The 19,047-nt window shown below is 40.2% G+C and overlaps 1 protein-coding gene and 1 long non-coding RNA gene across 8 annotated transcripts in view; one reads left to right on the top strand and one right to left on the bottom strand.

Moving 5' to 3' along the window:
• The window catches only part of LOC115654829, an 82,218-nt gene extending 76,265 nt beyond the window's left edge, over positions 1-5,953 (top strand). The window contains exon 7 of the long non-coding RNA XR_004001282.1: positions 1,755-5,953. This is a non-coding gene — a long non-coding RNA (uncharacterized LOC115654829). The remainder of the gene's footprint in view (positions 1-1,754) is intronic.
• The window catches only part of CNTN4 (contactin 4), a 643,980-nt gene that overhangs the window by 97,726 nt on the left and 527,207 nt on the right, over positions 1-19,047 (bottom strand). For all 7 annotated transcript variants that reach the window (XM_030569637.1, XM_030569641.1, XM_030569640.1 and 4 more), the window contains 3 exons: positions 13,941-14,077; positions 12,254-12,383; positions 5,967-6,117 (listed from right to left, as the gene is read on the bottom strand). In XM_030569637.1, the coding sequence (XP_030425497.1) occupies positions 5,967-6,117; positions 12,254-12,383; positions 13,941-14,077 (418 nt within the window). The remainder of the gene's footprint in view (positions 1-5,966; positions 6,118-12,253; positions 12,384-13,940; positions 14,078-19,047) is intronic.

Below are 19,047 nucleotides of genomic sequence, written 5' to 3' on the forward strand. Positions count from 1 at the left end.
ATTATGAGAGGATTCACAAAACTCGTAGGAACAAGTCTGTCATGATTCCCCCAACCCAGTGTTCCTGACCAACAGTATATGGCATTGAATGCTAAGAAATTATTGTCACAAATAGGGAATATGGTGAAATTGATCAAAAACTTGCATTAAAGGTGCAAGAGTTTAAGAGAAGAGTCTCCCCAAAGAATATGAATCTCCTCATTTATACTAGCCTCCCACTGGGGTAACTATTCAGTTCAGTGAAGTTGTTCCGGATTTACACTGGTGTAACTGAGAGAAGTATCAGGCCCTATGACTGAACATGGCTCAGTTTCCATTGTTACCATGATTCAATCAGCATTTTCTTCTGACCAAAGCTCTCATTAACTGTTCAATGTTTAGAGCCCCAGCTCTGTTTCCAAAAGGGTGGGGAAGGGAGGAGAAAGGTAGGGCCCTCCTCCACATGGTATTGGCATCTGTTGATCTGGTTCAGACCCAGCTGCTAGTCTACTAGTACTTTCAAAAAATTATAGGGCCAAATTGCTTGGCAGAACTGAGGAAAGTGGTGGTGCAAAAGTTTGCAACCTCCTCTTCCTGATCCACACACCTATCTGGCATAAGGCAGAGCAGCAGGTCTACTCTACATTTTACCAGGTGCTCAGAGTCTCAAGGGTCTACGCTGAGAACCACAAACTGTCAGGATGTCTGGCCATAACCCTTATGCTGAAGGCTTGGAGGGTGGGAGCTGCTGTGGTAGCACCGCATTACTAAGAGTTACCCCAGTTCAGGGAAATCCTCTACTGGGCTGCTTAAGCCATATGTCACGTGGTTTTGCACAAGGGTTATGTTCTGTGTTGCCCATAGGATATAATAGGCTCTAGGCAGTGAATAATGTGTTTGGATGTTCATGTAGCACCAAGAACGGGTAATGAACTCTGGATCCATAGTTATGTAGGAGTCTTATTTCCAGAGCTGATTTTGCAGCATGTCTATATCTATGCTACAGCTATATATAATTTAGCTTCTGGAACCAGGCTGCTAACATTACTTTGATGCAGTTATGCCTCCAAGGCAGGATTTCCATTATTATGGAGATGAACTGCCTTTAATGATTGCAATAATATAATTGTACCCCAGGGCAGAATTCCTAACAACACAATGGTAGAGCTCTCAAACACCAGTTTGCGATATCTCCAGGGCAGGTTGTTCATTAAGGGCACAGTACACAGTAGTTCTGCCTCCAGAGAAGAATACAAAACCTAAAGCAATAAAGCTCTCTTTTCCAAGATAGGCTGTGCCTTCTAGGCAAACATAGAGCATCACATTTCGTTCTGCCTCCTGGACAGCAGTAGCCCCCAGAGCAGGATTCCCAGCAGCACATGAGGCATGTTACTTCTGCCTCTAGACGTTATTCCCTAATATTACACTCTGTCTGCAAAGTCACAAGAGCCCCAAGGTAGGAACTTGAACAATTGCCATGATATGGCAGAATTCAAAGCATCTCAGGGAACTGGCATGTTAACATTGCTTTTAATTCCTCTTGGAATTTGAAGGACTATCCACATCAATTAACTTCCACAGTATCAGAGCTGAGGTTCAGTTAGGAGAAGTATCCAGAAGTTCAGATGCTTGTTCAAAGTTCACAAATGTGCAGAGTTGGTTAGGCTGGAAATGTTGGGGGAACAGCTTTTCTCACGTGCTACCCAAAACGTCTGCTTCCAGCTCAGACAAAAATATCCCTGCAACAGCTATTCTTTATGCTCTTTTTTCAATAGATTTCAATATATTTAAGACCAGAAGGGACCGTCATGATCAACGACTTTGACCTGCATAACACTGGTCAGAGACTTTCACCCAATGAGTCCTGCATCAAGTCCAATAAACTGTGGTTGAACAGGAAAATATCTTTGAGAAAGACATCGATTCTGGATTTAAAGGCTCTAGTTGATGCAAGATTTACCACAAGCCTTTGGACCTTTAGCATTTTCAGTTTCAGTCTGAACTCAGGGACTCAATCCTGCTCTGGCCCCTTTGTGCCTGGTAAGAGAGCTGTAGCAGCATAAAGGGGTTTAAGATGTCCTGGTTCCTGCCAAAGGATTCTCTTGGCATAGGCAAGACATCCATAAGACTGTGCTGTGAGGATCCCCTTGCAAACCCTGGCGTAGGGATGAGCTGGGGCAGGACGGGCACAGCAGGGCTGTACAGATTCTGAGCATTGCTGCTGCTCAGAGGGCAGCCATGATGGTTGCTGTAACTTAGGCCTCTAAAGCTGTCTAAATTATATGGAGGGGGAGAGCCTCCCCCTCCTCTGGGGCTGCGAGTTCTGTGCTGAGTCTCCTAGAGGGAAAGCAAACAATCTCAACCTCGGTGTGCCCTGGGGGGATCAAATATGACCATAAGGCTTCTGTTTTAAATTGCCTATTTTGATCTGTATCTAAAATGCGGTCTGTGTGCTTGACTTCTAAAATGGAATGTTAGACTAAGCAAGGGGATCAGGCAATTTCAACACCCTCCTGCAAGGGGGAGACAGGAATCTGGCCACTGATTATACCCCGTTGAGAATTAATGGGTTTTATTTCCCAAACAATGGAGCAGAAGCCATTGCAGGGGCATTCTCCTGGATAGGCCCTGCTGAATGATCCCTGAACCAATGGCTCATTGAGCTGACAGAGTTAAGGCACATCAGTTTCACAGCCAATAGTACACAAGGGATTGATGTGGCCAGCATCTCATCCAACCGCCTTTGATCGCCGTAACCTGATGCATAAGGTACCCATTTTGCAGCTGGGTGAACTGGATGTGGCCTTTCAGCGTGAGACCCCCCCTTACTGGAAGAACCCAGGTTGAAACACCAGAAGATGCCACATCTTGACCTGTAAGCAGAGAAACTATTGACCAATATGGTAAGTGGGCTCATAACCCTACACAGAAAGGGGGAGGAGCTTTCTTGAACCAGTCAGAGAGAGACTGGGAGACCCACAGACACACTGGAGGATCTCAGCTTTGTTAGAAGAATGAAAGCTGGATTGTCTCTGTTCCTGTAACTTACAGGGAAAGCCTATCTAACATAGCTTGAAGGGAAGCATAAGATTAGATAAGACTAAATATGCATGCAGGCTGTTTGTTGTTTTAAGATCCGTTTTTCTTTGACACATTATTCCAGCTGCTAAATATGAGTACTTTGTATGAAGAAGGCTGTTGTTCAATATCACTGGCCATGGATTCCTGAAAGGAAGGTCAAACAGATATCCACAAATCTATTTGGACCTGCAGAGTGATAAGTGGTTAGTATATATGGGGTAGTGAACTCAGGACCTGGTCTATGGGCTTATCTACATGGCTAGTATGTCAGAGCATACTACAGAATTTTTAGTGCACAGTTCACATGGTCAGTTAGCACGCAGCAGGCTAGTGCACTGTAGATTCACACTCTGGCTTGCTGCACATTAATTCACTGCCTACAGAAGCCCTAAGAGTGAGAGAACTGCATATTTCCACCCCAAAGCAAGTAATTGCAAGACTCGAGATCTGAGCTGAGTGCATTCAGAAACATTTCCATGGTATGGAAAAAGGAAAAGTGGAGGGGGAGGGGTGCAGGGAAAAAAAACCCTCTCAATATTTGGTGCCTTTAAAAAGTTTGAGTTTGAATTTCATTCTAACAATAAATGAAATGTAGGAGATGAGAGAGTTTTTTATATTTCCAAGCAGCCTGCAACCCCAGTGGTACCCAGTTTTACATCTGGGCATGTAGGCTATCATGGATTTGTAGTAATAAATACAGTATGGGAAACTTAGAAGGAAAATTGTCTTATTAAGGCATTAAGGCTGGTAGAAATAATTGGAAGAACAATAATTCTATTTGGGTCCACATGAAAGAATGTACTGATGTCATGCTTCAGATCTTGCATTAGTCATCATTAACTTCTTTACTATTTTTTCCACAATTGCATCTGGCAATTGCATCTTGCCTGGTTCTCTCCAGTGAATATGGAACAGATGGGATACTGCAAATTGCTAAGGCTTTTATGAATGAGTAGTTAATATATTGTAGTTAATCTGTGTCCTGTTGAATCATTCATTTATTTGATTATTTTTTCTCCATTAGAAGCCAAAATGATCCCACCCTCATGAAATATTTTGGTGAACCACACTTGCTTAAATTCATATAGTATTAATTACCTTCCAACTCCAACTGTTCTGTATCCAACCATTTTCTAATAATAACTATAGGAGTTAAAGTAGAGTTTTCATGTTTTAGTTCATATTTTCTTCTGGGAGGATAAGGTTAAAGTCCAAAGAATTGTGCTTGGTCAGCATTGTATCACAGTCAGAGTAAATATTCATATACTTTTTCTTCTAGATAGTAGCCCTTTGTGCAAATAAACCAAGCCTCAGTCCCCGCCCCACCACTGCACATGAGAAAAAGTGCACAGGTGATGCTTACGCAAACTCCAGATACCAAGTTTGGCTAGTGCAGAATGCAAGATCAGTGAGCTTAAAGGCTTAAATGTTCAACATTTTCTATTCTCTTTACAGTCTTTTGTCTGAAGAACACAATATCTCAGTTTTAAAACCCAATACATCCTGAGTCCTAAGCACTTTTTTATAACTTTCATCTAGACTTGCCTCATATTCTAGTTGGCAGAGATAGCTCTATTCTTCATCCACAGGATAAGACTGAACAAAACTCTGCACTGCTCATCCAGGCACTTACTTCAATGGGTTCAATGCACGGTGGAGCCCACTTTAAAGAGGGAGTGGGGCAAAACGACTGGCCAATTGAAAATGGCATCTTGAGAATTCAAAGCAAACAGCACATAATGCATTAGCTTAATAAATAAATGTCAGCTATTGCAAGGCAATGAGCACCCTTGTCTTCATCAAGTTTTAGCATCTGGCCATAAATGAGCCTAAATTTTGACATTCTCACTGCAAACATTAGAATGGGTATGGGGGTTATTACAGGTAAGCAGTTCAGATAAAACAAAGCATGAAGCTAGAATTTCAGGTGAACCAAACCTGAGCCAGCCTAAGCTCTCAAAAAGGTTGGTACATATTTTAAAAAGTAGTATTTGGGCACTTCTGCATTTGCTGATTTCATGCATGACTGATTGAAGGATGAAGGATAAAGTCATCCTTGTGGGCAGGTGAAAGCCAACAGTACCAGAAGCCTTGACAATTTCCACTGACAATATTTTAATAAACACATAGAGCTACATGCATTAATTTTAAGAGCTATAAAATGTCAACTATCTGCTAGCAGTACAGGATTCTGCTAATTGATCTAATGCCACCAAAATTGGCATGTAACACTATCTCATAAATTCCTTGAGATAAGTTTTCAAAGAATGGTTTACATTTTTTTCCTGTGCATAATGACAAGCGCAACTATTGCATAAATTAGGTAGGTAAAGCCATCAGATATCAAAACATCCAGTACCAACACCTGACTGTATGTGCAAAATGTGCATGTGCAAATTTAGAGGCCATGTTGAGACTGATTGCAAATATCATCCTTGGTATAAAATAAATGTGACTTGGCCACTCAGAAAGTACTGTCTCCCAGTCAGACATTATAATTGCCAAACTAGTTACTGACCCCAAATAATTGCTGTTTGCTGGGAGACTGAATAATTTACAAGGGGATAGTAATTTGCAGTACAGAGTTTCATGGAAAGGATCTCCTGGGAAATCTTTTTGAAGAACTATGGCTATATGGAGCAATCCAAAAGCAAAATATTTGCTCTAGACTATATCTTTAGTGGATAAGCTTCTTGGCAGTTTTTTTTTAAACACTATACAGAGCCTGGGATAAACACAAGAGGAGCAGATCTCCACCCCAAATACCACAGATTGAACACTAGCTGTTTTCACATTTATTTGCAAATCATGTCCAGGAAGCTATTAATGACCATTTTAGCTTTCATTGCTGAAAGCCCTTGGGCTGGAGCAAGCTAACAAAAGTAATGGTTAATTTAAGAGTTTACCTCTCATTTTCTCTTAGGATCTCTTTTCCTTTCTTCCAAGTATAAGTAGGTCTTGGGGAAGCTTTTGGCTTACATTCTATGATTACTTCACCGCCCACTTTAACAAGAGTTAATCTTTTCAAGAGGGTTTTGGAAAAGTCCGGACCCAAAGCTGAAAAAGAAAAGTAGAAGAAGCTTAGAATTCACTCTGGAAAGAACCAATCAGTATTTTTTTAACATTAGAATATTCTGGTGTATCCTCTCACCAATTTACATTTGTAACTTCTGTAATTATCAGCACCAGGAGCTACACATACAGATTGATTAGGAAAATAGATACTTCTGTGCTTAAAAGCTTAATTTATTTGGAAGGATATACTTATTAGCAAAATGTTTTGGTAATGAAACCTAAAGATCATAGACCAAATATTCAGCTGGTGTAAATCAGTACAGCCCTAATAAAGTCAATGGAACCTTGCTGTTTTACACCACCTAGGGATCAGGCTCCCTTTATATAGTGCAATTTGGAGAAGCTCACATTAGAAATACTTATATGTGCAGTGGGTGTCATTCTTCCATGTTCATAACATAACAGTGTGTGGTGATGATGAAAATATGCTAAGATGCCTAACAGTACCTAGGAGATTACAGATCTCTTCCCCAGCTCTGTGTGTACATAATACAACAGTATGCAGGGAGGTGACTGTTGCCATAATTATGGAATGAAACACATAATATAAGACAATAAATGCTGTGATTTGAAGAGAGGTCGAGTGACTCAGGGAATTTAGTGGGACATTTAGGTTTTCAGCTTTTTTTTTATTATAACATAAATGTTTCTTGTTCGAACACTTTTTACTGTGGGTACAGTGATCAGCTTTAAACTGTCAGCATTTGCAAACAATTACTCCAGAGCGGTTTCTGAGATAGCACAAATTACTTTATACTTAGAATGCCGAATAAAAGTGATATCTCGGTTTCCATCATGTTGGAGCTCTTGGCAGATGTTGACATGCTAATAGTGTCTACAATTTAATGAGTCAGAAAAAGTAACATTTATATTCAAATAAGCTGCATAGTTTTGTATAGATATAAGAACCGATTCTCCTTTTACACTAGCGTAAATAAGCTAGAAGTACTATGAAGTCAGTGGAATTACATTTGTATAAAACCAATTTTAGGTCAAAATAAGCCCCATAGTATATAAATATGTTCATTGGGTTCAGAATCAAACTTAACACACATAGTGACAGTTAAAGGGTTTGATAAATATTTTTTAGCTGACCAAATACATCTTTATCTACTTGTCCCAAACCCAAAATGAAGCTTTTTGATTGAACTTGGTGCTTGCACTTTCCCCCTCCCCCTCGATCTGTAAATCATCCCGGATTTTGGGAACAAAAATCTTGTTACACAGCAACATTTACTTCAGGCCTTCTTAAATACATATGCACATTTTACAGATGCACCCATTTGCATGAACAATCGCCTACACAGGCATGTGCAAACAGAAGTGCCTGGAAATTTGGAAGATGCAAGGAAGCCTGCTGAAAGTTTGGTCCATTTCAGTAGACATTCAAGTTTTATTTAAAAAATATGTTTTATAATTCAAATCACAGGTGTGGAAAAAACAAACCAAACTAAAACAAAAAAACCACATTTTGTAGATGCCCCCTGAAGACTTCATTCACAAACCCACAGACCTGGAACAATGATCAATTCTCTCCATGCTCACTGGATAGTTTGTCAGCTGTGGCTAGCCGGGAAGGTTTGCGCAGTACAATGGAAAGTACTAGGACTTAAGACAGAATGTCAAGCCAAGAGTTTGTGACTTGAATTATATTTGAGCATACAGTACATTTTGTTTGCTAAAATGTCTTCAACAACTTCCAGAATTCAACTCAATTATGGAGTACATACTATATTTACTATAATTAACATGTATGCACAAATCCATGTTTAAAAAATGGCCAGCCCTATAAATGTGACACCTACAAACTGGGACAAATTAGAAAAGACCTCATCTGCCCTAGAACCGATAACACTAAATCTGCTACTTTTGTAACTACAAAAAAGTTACCTTTACATCTTACATGTCCTATCAGCTAAGATACGATGCAATATACTAATTCAATATGATTATTTTACATGGGTACTAATCATAGGAGAGCTCATTTCACAGTACATTTCATACAGTTATACTTTTGAATACAATGCTTTGGCACCATGTTTGGCTTTTAAGAGTTATGACATTCATTTTGCATTCTATTTTCAAATCTATTGCTGTTGTTCCAATGCATGATTGCCCTCACAAACTCCCTTCTAAGATGCAGACCTTTCGTTTGCTTGTTTGTTTTGGCAAATAATTTCTGCTTGATAATACATCGAATTTGGCAGCCAAAATGCTTTGTGACAAAAATTAAAAACTTTTTCATGTTATGGCATATAATTCCAGAAGTGAGCCCAAAGATTTGGTTTGGGTCGGCAGTTTTGTGTTACCCCACCACTTCAGGAGAGTTTTAATTCACTGTTTATAGATCAAGCAGATGTTACACATAATGATCTAAAATCATGGCCGTAGTTTGGGGAGGACAAGGAGGGAGGTATTGCCCCCCCCTCAACTGCAAGCTCAGGTAGGCACGGATTTTGCACCCCCTCATGCATAGTCCCATTGTCTGCACTGGTGCTTCCCCCCCAAATATAGAAGTCAAACTAGGTCTATGTATAAAATGCTCCTGAAGCAGCAAGGTAGCACAAAACTGGAGAGTGGAAACCATGAGAGAATTCTTTTATCTCCAGTTTCTGTGAATCTGTGAGTCAACTAACATCTGGGCTGTCTTGCCTTTTATGTGTAATCATAGACAGATAGTTCCATTTTGGCATAGAGGAAAGTACATATGTTATATGGGAGATTATCAAAGTACCAGAAAAACAACAGTGGAGTCAAAAAAACCTTTCAAAATAGAAGACACACGGTGAGGACCGCTACATATTAATACACTATATATATCAGAGCTGGTCACATTGCTCTTTGAGAACAATATTAATTACCAATTTTCAAATAAAATGTGCCACTTTTTTTCTGTTGAAAAATAATTTGGAAATCAATTATTGAATAGATCAGTTACTTTTAAATGTTTACTGAACTGTTTAGACAACTCATTTTCAGAGTATGGTTTGCTTGTAAAGTGTTTGCATTGACTATTCATTTTTGTTACTCATATACATGTGTTCTATGTATAGTAACCCGACTCACACAGTACTATTGTTTTTGCTCCCCGATGTATGCGATGGCTGTAACTTTTTAAACTGGAAAATAATGAACACTACATTTATTGCAGAATCATCATTCTTGTCATTTTGTGTGTGTGCGCGTGGGGGGGGGGACCACACAGAGCCTACTATGATTTACATATAAGATATTGAATACTCAGCAACAACCTAAATATTGGTGAACAGGTAATATAACCCTAGGAATCACAGAAAATTGAACTCAGGTCTTGGATTTACCAATATATTTGTAAAGCAACTTTTTCGGTATTCTATTAGTTCTTCTATTTCATGCATTTATTTGGAACAAAGAACTGGTCTTAATATAGAAGAAGGATCAGTTCCTCAACAGCACAGTCACTGCAACCTTAATGTGAAGAAAGCAAATTTCGAATTAAACATATCTTTCTCTTGATCTGCAGGCTTTTAAGGCTAACTCTAAGGTCCTTGCTAGTTATGCATGGAGCAGTTCTCTTAGACTTGTTCTACGTTTGAGCTTGATGAAGATGGAAAACACTGTATGTAAAGACCCCAGGCACTCCTTGCTTATCCATTACAATTTTTGCCGAGGCCCTGATGAAATGGGGTGTAATACAGAATAAGACTGCCATCAGACAGGCAGAGTGTCGTACTAGCACAGGGATTTATTGAAGAGGCACACAGAATAGAGAAACAGGGATTTTGTTTGCTGCTTTAAGAGATGCTGACCTTGAAGAGTTGGGTTTTCTTAGAGGTGAAGGATCAGGGTAAAAGCCATCTAAAATCCATCCCAGTTTCCTGTGTGGATATGGGAAGCCATGGCACTATACACTTTCCTCTCTGTGTTCTCTAGGGGCTATTGTTAGGATCACCCACCAACTCCACAATATACTGGCCCAGAGCCTCAGCGGCAGCCAAACACTGGAAAAGTAAAAGTGACTTTCAGCCGTGTTTCTGTACTCCTGATCTTAGGGCTGTTGTGAATTGGTCCAGTCCACAGGAATGAGACAGCAGTCTCAGGGCTACTCTAAATAACATCAGCTGCCAATAGCTCCAAGAGGCCATTCTACCAGCCAGAGATTAGTAGAGAACAGGTAGGCCCTGGACCTGTCCCCTATACCAAGAGCTGCCTGAATGCAGGGAAGAATCTGGGTCTTTATCTCATGCTACGTTCTGCCTACCTTACAAGGCTCATTTGTATAACAGTTCTGAATAGCATCAGTGGGTTTATCTGGATTTCTTTTATACAGTAGGCAGCATGCCCAATAAATCTTATCGCTGTGAAGCCTAATTTGTTGAACACAATTGTACTTTCCCTTGAGCAGCAAACTTCCAGATGAAAATGTTTTTTTCTATGTAGGCATCTCTCAGGTTGATAAAAGGATGACCTACATTGAAATGTGATGTGCAGAACACACCTCATGCCTTGTTCTTAAGGACAAAGCAAACAATGGTACTGAACATTCTCTTTGAAAACTCCTAAAACTAGATTGTTTAAATCAGAAACTCTAGTTTACACTTGGAAATGCTGCCTGTAATCTGAGCTCTTTATTGGTTCCCTCTTCTCTCTCTGATGGAAAGAACTTTCCCAGCATTGTAAGGGAGCAAATTAGTTACTCGCAAACTTTTGCTGAAGGAAGGAAAGAAGGAAGGGCAGCTTTCTAATTCAGTGCAGGGCTAGGAGTCTGGAGACATGAGCTCTATCCCTGGCTCTGACATACATTTCCTGGAAATCCCTTTAGTTTGATTCTGATCTCACACCAGTTTTATGCTGCCAATGAATACTATGGGGCTACTCCTGATTCTCACCAGAATAAGTGAGAGGAGAATCAGAATTAGTCTCTCTGTGCTCCAGCTTCCCCCTCTGCAGATAAGATAAGGAGACAAGATTTCTAGTTCAAAGTGATGGTCTGAGGCTCAGTCCAGGGATCCTTGTAAAACTGGTTGTCTCCTCATTATCTAAAACTCTTTTTATTTTATGGTATGAAGGGATAGCCAAAACTCCTGGTTTAATGGAATTTACAATATGCAACACCAATGATCAGCCTGGATTTGCTCTAGTGCTACACAAATTGACCCTGATTTTCCTCTTGCTTACATCAATTTTACCAAGTGTAACTCTACTTCAGTGAGTTACTCTTAATGTACTCCAGTGCAATAGAGGCCAATATACCAGGCCTAAAGTGTTTGGCCTCAGAGTGCATAACACTCTTTAAATTCCCATGTGTGGACTGACAATCACTTGACAAATGAGCAGCTCAGCACATACTCGTAGTAGACTGTTGCAAAAAAAAATGCATACAATGAAACCCTCTTTTAGTGTAAGCACAGAACAATTGACTATAAGCAGACATATAGGAAGAACTGCAATTTTACTATTGCAATACATTGACACAATTTATAGCTGTCATTATGCTCACTAATATGGATATATAAGATGGGCATGACCCAATGAAGTCAGTCTGTCTCTTTCTGTCTTGGGGTTTTATACTGCTTTCCACATAAAATTAGTAGCAATAATGAAGTTCCTACGAGATGTTACAGAGTTTCTGGCACTTCCTTTTTTGCGGTGTCAAAACTCTGCTTAAGATAGAGGTCTTTTAGGGATTCAGGGGTTGAAGAGGGTGTCAGCGTCGTCAGTGTCACTCTTAGGATGAAAAGGCTATTCAAAGAGGAAAGTTTTGCAATGTTTCCTAAAGAGATTCAATTCAGACTCTGTATTAAACAGATAGATTTACTGAGTTCAACATGGATCAGGTCCCAACTGTACTATCACTGGTTCCCTGTCTTATTAAAAGGTTGATATAGGGGCTTATAAACACCAAGAGGTGTACGGTACACCACCAACTTTCCATGTTCAGGTAACTGTATTAACAACCAGATTGATTGATATGGGGAATTCTTTATTCTGTGTATCTCCACCTGACTCAATAAATTTTTATTATATTTGTTTTCTTGGTGCTGGAGGTATACTGATGTACTCTTGGCAAAGACATTTAAGTTTCGCAACATTGGTATAGGTTACAAGAGATTTTTGGTTTTTAGGAAAGGAAACTCACCAATTACACTCAACTCCGCACTGGTGAAAATGACTCCATGTCTGTTTTCTGCTACACACTGATACATGCCTGCATCTGACAGATTCACATTTGTTATTGTAAGTGCTCCATGTTCTATCTGAATTCTGCCCTGTAGAACAACAAAATAAATAAGGAAACCCCACCTTAGAATTTATATGTTACAGCAGCTGTGTCATATCTTATATCACAGGGGACAAGAAAAAAATAGTAATATGAACAATTTACATGCTACAATCTATTTGTCTGTCAACTAAATTTATATCAGGTTAGACGTTAAATGGAAAAACCAATACCGTAGTTGGTAAATGCAATTTAAATTGGAGGACTCTCCCTTGAGTTCTCATTGATTTAATACCTAAACCATTCAGATTAATATCCCCTTCAAAGAGATAAACTCGAATCTAAAAATGCACTTCCGTTTTAAGGTAGTGTATCATGGTCAAATACATTCTTGAGAGCATTTAAAACAGTTGAGTTATTAGCCTGTAGCCATCTGAAGGTTAATAGGAATCGTAATCATCTTAGGTGATGCAGGGAGAAACATTTAAAATCAGCTGCATTTTACTGGGGGAAAAAATGTAGATGTTAATAATTTAATGATCCTTTACTTTATTTCTGCCACTAACTTGATTTAAGAACAAGACCATCTGCTAGTGACCAGCATGAAGTAAAATTAGCGTGTGGAACAAAAGACCATGGTATCATTTGTCAGCCTAAGGATATGGAACTCATGTTATCAATTTTAATAAGTACAGCAAAATGTTCCCTCCCACCCTGGGAGTTCTGCCATTTTTAAAAAAATAAGGAATATAAAGAGCTATTGGCTTTCTACTTGGCTGCAGGGTGGCAATTTAATGTTTGTGCAATCTTTATTAGAACTTGATCAAATCTAGGCAGCCATGTCCTTTCACATTAAGTGGAGGGAGAAAAATGCAGGCTACCTTGATAACCCTTTAGTAATTTGCTTTATTTTTGTTGTATAATTGAGACAATCCTGGGACTCAAAGTTGCCCTCTAGTGAGAGAAGGAGTGAGGCAGGGGGAGAGTGAGCTTTATCCCACACTTCTATGGATTGCTAATCTGTAGGCAGTTGTTCATGGCACTGCTAATGGCAGGTCAAGTCTCTGGTCGCCTGTACAGGAACAAATCTGAACAAGAGGAATTGGATTATTGTTTAGAGACTAGAGGAAATGCCAAAGTTTCATTAACATTTGAAGTTCAGCTGAAAACTATCAAATTAAAATCATTTTATGTCCCAACCCCCCACTGATTTTACTAGGGCCTCTCGACCATCAGATTAGTATCATGAATTACTCTTTCCACAGAGCTACAGATACTTGTAAAAGTATAATTGCTTCACGTAACCTGTTTTCCCTAATGTAAATCTCTTCTGAACCTGTACTGAAGCCTACCTCATCATTCTACAGAAAGTAAAGGACTATTTTTCTTTGATACAGGAATTCAGTGTCATACAATGGCATTGACCCACGAGCGTAGAAAATATGCTCTAGCTTGAATTTTAAGGCTCCATCACTGTTTGAACTTCCATTTCAAAGGCAGTACAGACATGTGAAAGCTGCCAAATTAGCAGAATCCATATAGAACATTCCACAAGAGACTACCTCATTCAAAGAACACAGGCATTAGATTTCAGAAATGTTCTTACCTGAGGCATCATTGGTTCACCATCCTTTAGCCAGCTGTATGAAGGCTTTGGTCTCCCATTTGCTTTACACTCCCAAAAGATGTTTTCATCTATAGCTTTGTGCGCATCACTTATTTTCTGAATCCAGTTAGGTGGTGCTGCAAGGCAGAAAGTAATGAATAAAACCACATTTGTAAACAAGAGTCTATTTTCTAGATGCCAGCAAATCCCCCAAATAGCTTTCCTCAAAATATCACATATTTAATACCATTGGATTTGCTTTGAGGATTTTTTTCCTGGGTGTCCATTTCTACTTTTTTTTTGAAGTCCATGGGAACAGGATCAGGACCTAGTTTCCCAACTTTTATTTTTAATATAAAGTATTTAATAAAAAAAATCACATCTTCAGAAATAAAAAATACTTCAGCACACAAGAAGTGCCATTGAAATAAATGGGACTCCTGGCATGCCTGAAGTTAGTGCTTTCCTGATGTTTTCATGAACTTGGCCTAAGTGACTTGCTGGATCGCAGCTCTCAGTCAAAACCCTTTACGCTTTGGGATTCACATTCAAGCACTGTACTCAGTCATGCCTCTGTAATGGGCCTAAATTCAAATTTTGGATAGTTAGCATTTAGATTTAATTGCAGATTCTAATACCACATCTTGGCCTCTTGCTCATTTAGGGACAGGTCCTGCAAAACCTGAGCTACTCAAGTGAATAAAGGATACATGTGTATAAAAAGGCATTTCATGTCAATAAGGGTTCAGAGGATTGGGACCTTAATATAATAGCTTTTAAAGTACTGACTTCACATACTTAATCTTCAAAAAGATCTCCATGAAAACTGGCATTTGTCATTCTCAGGTATCTGTATAAACCTTTTCCTAGTCTTGTGTCAGGTAGGTTTTCACACCCTGAGATTATCCATACTCAAAACAGAGAGCAAATTTCTGCTGTAACTCTCAAGTTTTGCTGGAAACCTTGAAAAAACACTGAGTTTATGTTAGTGCAAGTTTGTGTCTAGTTCACTGCATAAAATCCCAGTGACCCTTTCAAGCCTCAGGACTGTACTAAAATCAGATGTGTTTCAGGTTTTTCTTAAAGATAGATTTGTCCTACTTTAAAATAACAAACACACTCTAAAAGAATTAAAATATATATATATATTACCAGCAGAGGTCTCCAAGAATCTGGATAATATTTTTCTATACTTTCCCTCGATAATCGGATAAAACAATTAGGATTTATCAAACAAAAGACAACAGCTTTATAAATCCTATTTAGATTGAAATGAGGTTTGACAGAATAGATGAAAAAAACAAACTTGATAACAAACACAAAATGTTAAGTTGAATGGAAAGTTGACATCACTACACTTTAAATACTGCTGCGTCTGTCTTTAAATGTTGCTGCTGATAGACCCAAGAAACCTCAAAGAGCTGGGATACTTTTTAAATGTTCTGTCTGGGGAATTAATCTCAACTGATATTGCTGTTCGTGACAGATATGCACCAAATTCCACATATGTCACATTGAATATTTCCCCTCCCACTGTGTCTATAAATAACACACTAAAGGGGAAAAATAACAGAATATGAAATACACCACAGAAATACTCAGCAGGGATTACAAAAGTAGAAAGGCAAACTTAATATGGTGAAACAATGTTAATGTAAAAGCAGCAAATTTCCACTACATGCACCCGATGAAGTGGGTATTCACCCACGAAAGTTCATGCTCCAATACGTTTATTAGTCTATAAGGTGCCACAGAACTCTTTGCGACTTTAACATATCCAGACTAACAAGGCTACCCCTCTGATACTTGAATGTTAATGTAGAATTTAAACAGACCTCACAATCGAAAATGGAGAGGTGGACAAGGTTTACTCCTCTCATCCTTTCCTACTGTTATGCTGAAGGCAGGGGCGGACAAAGTTTTTGGCCTGAGGGCCACATCAGGTTTCCGAAATTGTATAGAGGGCCAGTTAGGGGAGACTGTGCCCCAAACATCCAGGTGCGGCCTGGCCCCCAACCCCTATCTGACCTCCCCCTGCTTCTCGCCCCATGATGGACCCCCCCCCCCCCGGGACCCCTGCCTCATCCAACCACCCTTTCTCCCTGACCTTCCCCAGAACCCCTTCCCCTGACTTCCCCCCACTGCCGCATCCAACCCCGCTCTCCTTCCTGACTGCCCTCCAGGACCCCTGCTCCCATTCAACTCCCGTTTCCCACCCTCTGACCACTCCCGATCAACACGCTCTGCCCCTTGACCACACCCCAAACTCCCTTGCCCTCTATCCAACCCCCGCCCCCGCTCCCTGCCCCCTTACCATGCTGCCTGGAGCATCGGTGGAGCCGCGCTGCCCAGAGCACCAGAACATGCAGCCGTGCCACCTGGCCGGAGCCAGCCAGGCCATCATGCAGCACAGAGCACAGGGTCAGGCATCCCCGCCACCCAGAGCATTGCACTGGTGGCACAGTGAGCTGACGCTGCAGGGGAGGGGGAACAGCAAAGGAGGGGCCAGGGGCTAGCCTCTTGGGCCAGGAGCTCAGGTGCCGGATAGCAGGGTCCCACAAGCTGGATGTGGCCTGCGGGCTGTAGTTTGCCCACCTGTGACTTAAGGCTTGTTCAGAACACACATCCCAAGAAAGACATAAAAAGGGGAGGCCGTGAAACAGAGCAAGATGAGTGGCAACTGCCTAGCCCTGTACTGAATAAGACATGAAGTAGCGTGTTCCAGCATACATTCCTTCTTTCAGTGCAACAGGTTCCAAGATTTAATGCTATTTGCAAGTTACAGCTGACAGTACAATTTGTTTACATGGCTACTATTACTATTAGCATCTAACTCATAACTTTGAAGAAAGCCTTAGGATACTCTATGTTATAAAAGGTGCTTTATAAAGGCCTCCTTTCTGTTTTGTTCATTTTCCATTTCCCAATAAAACAAGCTGCTCTTTTTAAAAAATAGACAAAGTAATCAAAAGCAGCTCCCACATTATGAAGAAATCTACAGAATCTGTACAGTGTGCTCTGTGGCATCGTTATATTGGAATGTCACATATAAATGTCTCAGGTGAAATGATAAGAACTCATTCTATAATAAGTAAGATTTTAGATCTTTCTTTTTCCTTTTGTGGCTATCAATCTTACATTCCTTGCATAAGCAAAGACTTCACCCATGCAAATGGCAGATTTTTGCCTGTCCAGTCCTGGATTGAAGGACTGAGCCAGTGTTTATTAACTGGAAGGAGCAATCTGATCCCTACTTTTAGAACGTTCCAGTCTTTGTTTTATTCAGGTTACAAAATCTTAAATCCTAATGCAAGTAATTGCATTGAGACTCACACTTCTGATGCTGGAAATGATCCAAGCAGCTACAGAAGCTATTTATTTTAATCGCTTGTGCAGCACCTGTGAGGCACAGACTTGAAGCATAGTCCAGTGTTCATCCATTCTAGTTATGTGAACTGGTTAAACTTTTTATCCTAATGCTATTTATGATGCAGACAGCTATAGTGAAAGCTTAGTAGGTCAATAATAAATCTCAGTGACAACAGCCGGGCCCATTGTTTCACAGGAATGCAGTTCTTTGCTTCTCTTTGGGAGACATTCCTAATTAGGTCAAAGCAGCAAAGAATCCTGTGGCACCTTATAGACTAACAGACGTTTTGGAGCATAAGCTTTCGTGGGTGAATACCCACTTCATCAGATGCATGTAGTGGAAATTTCCAGGGGCAGGTGTATATATGCAGGCAAGCTAGAGATAAAGAGGTTAGTTCAATTAGGGAGGATGAGGCCCTGTTCTAGCAGTTGAGGTGTGAAAACGAAGGGAGAAGAAACTGGTTTTGTAATTGGCTAGCCATTCACAGTCTTTGTTTAATCCTGAGCTGATGGTGTCAAATTTGCAGATGAACTGAAGCTCAGCAGTTTCTCTTTGAAGTCTGGTCCTGAAGTTTTTTTGCAGCAGGATGGCCACCTTAAGGTCTGCTATAGTGTGGCCAGGGAGGTTGAAGTGTTCTCCTACAGGTTTTTGTATATTGCCATTCCTAATATCTGATTTGTGTCCGTTTATCCTTTTCTGTAGCGACTGTCCAGTTTGGCCGATGTACATACCAGAGGGGCATTGCTGGTATATGATGGCGTATATTACATTGGTGGACGTGCAGGTGAATGAACCGGTGATGGTGTGGCTGATCTGGTTAGGTCCTGTGATGGTGTCGCTGGTGTAGATATGTGGGCAGAGTTGGCATCGAGGTTTGTTGCATGGATTGGTTCCTGAGCTAGAGTTCTTAGTTGAAAGTTGACTAATTAGGTCAAACTCTCCATTGAACCACTTGTTCTAGAGAATACAAGACATTCTCCTAATTTATTCTTATGTAAAACACCAGGGCTGGTTCATGAAATAGGTGTGTTTGAGCCACCAGCACCAGCTGCCATAATATAATGAAATTTTGACATCCTCCCATTGGGGGTCATACAAAGAAACAGTAAGGTGATACAAAGCTTCAAGCAGGCTAATTAAAAAAAAACAGAATAAGGGTGTAAGGCCAGGTGTGCACTACAAACTTTTAACGCCATAGCTCGATAGGACTGGGGTGTGAAGAGGTGCAATTTGTGACTGACATGGCTGTGCTGGCAACAGTTTAAAAGCAGCTATATTGAAAAAATTGCTCCTTTGTTAGTTGAGCTTCTTCCAGACCCCTGAAAACTCCTGAAGGGAAAAGCTAGGCCATTAGAAATCACAAAACCAGCATGGAAGCTAATTTAAGAATTATATTAACGTCAAGAAATTGGGATATGTCACATCTATGAGAGAAAGGAAAAAAAGGCAAGAAAAACATACAAAAATGGTTGAATGGATGGATACGAGTATTCTTTAAAGAAAAGAAATCCATCTCAAGTGATGGAATCTCAGTCTCTGGCAGGTACAATGTAAAGTGGAGATTAAGGGACACATTTCCAAAGCCCTGCTCACCTTTGACCACATTCAGAGGTTTAAAGGCATAGTTTAGGGCATTTAGACAGCTAAGTGAGTAACTATACTCAGATTAGGGTTGCCAATTTGGTAATATTTAAAAACTGGACACTGCAGTAGGAGTACGAGAACCTCCCTTGCCCT

Source organism: Gopherus evgoodei, chromosome 7 (assembly GCF_007399415.2).
Source record: "Gopherus evgoodei ecotype Sinaloan lineage chromosome 7, rGopEvg1_v1.p, whole genome shotgun sequence".
In the NCBI taxonomy this organism is placed as follows: domain Eukaryota; kingdom Metazoa; phylum Chordata; order Testudines; family Testudinidae; genus Gopherus; species Gopherus evgoodei.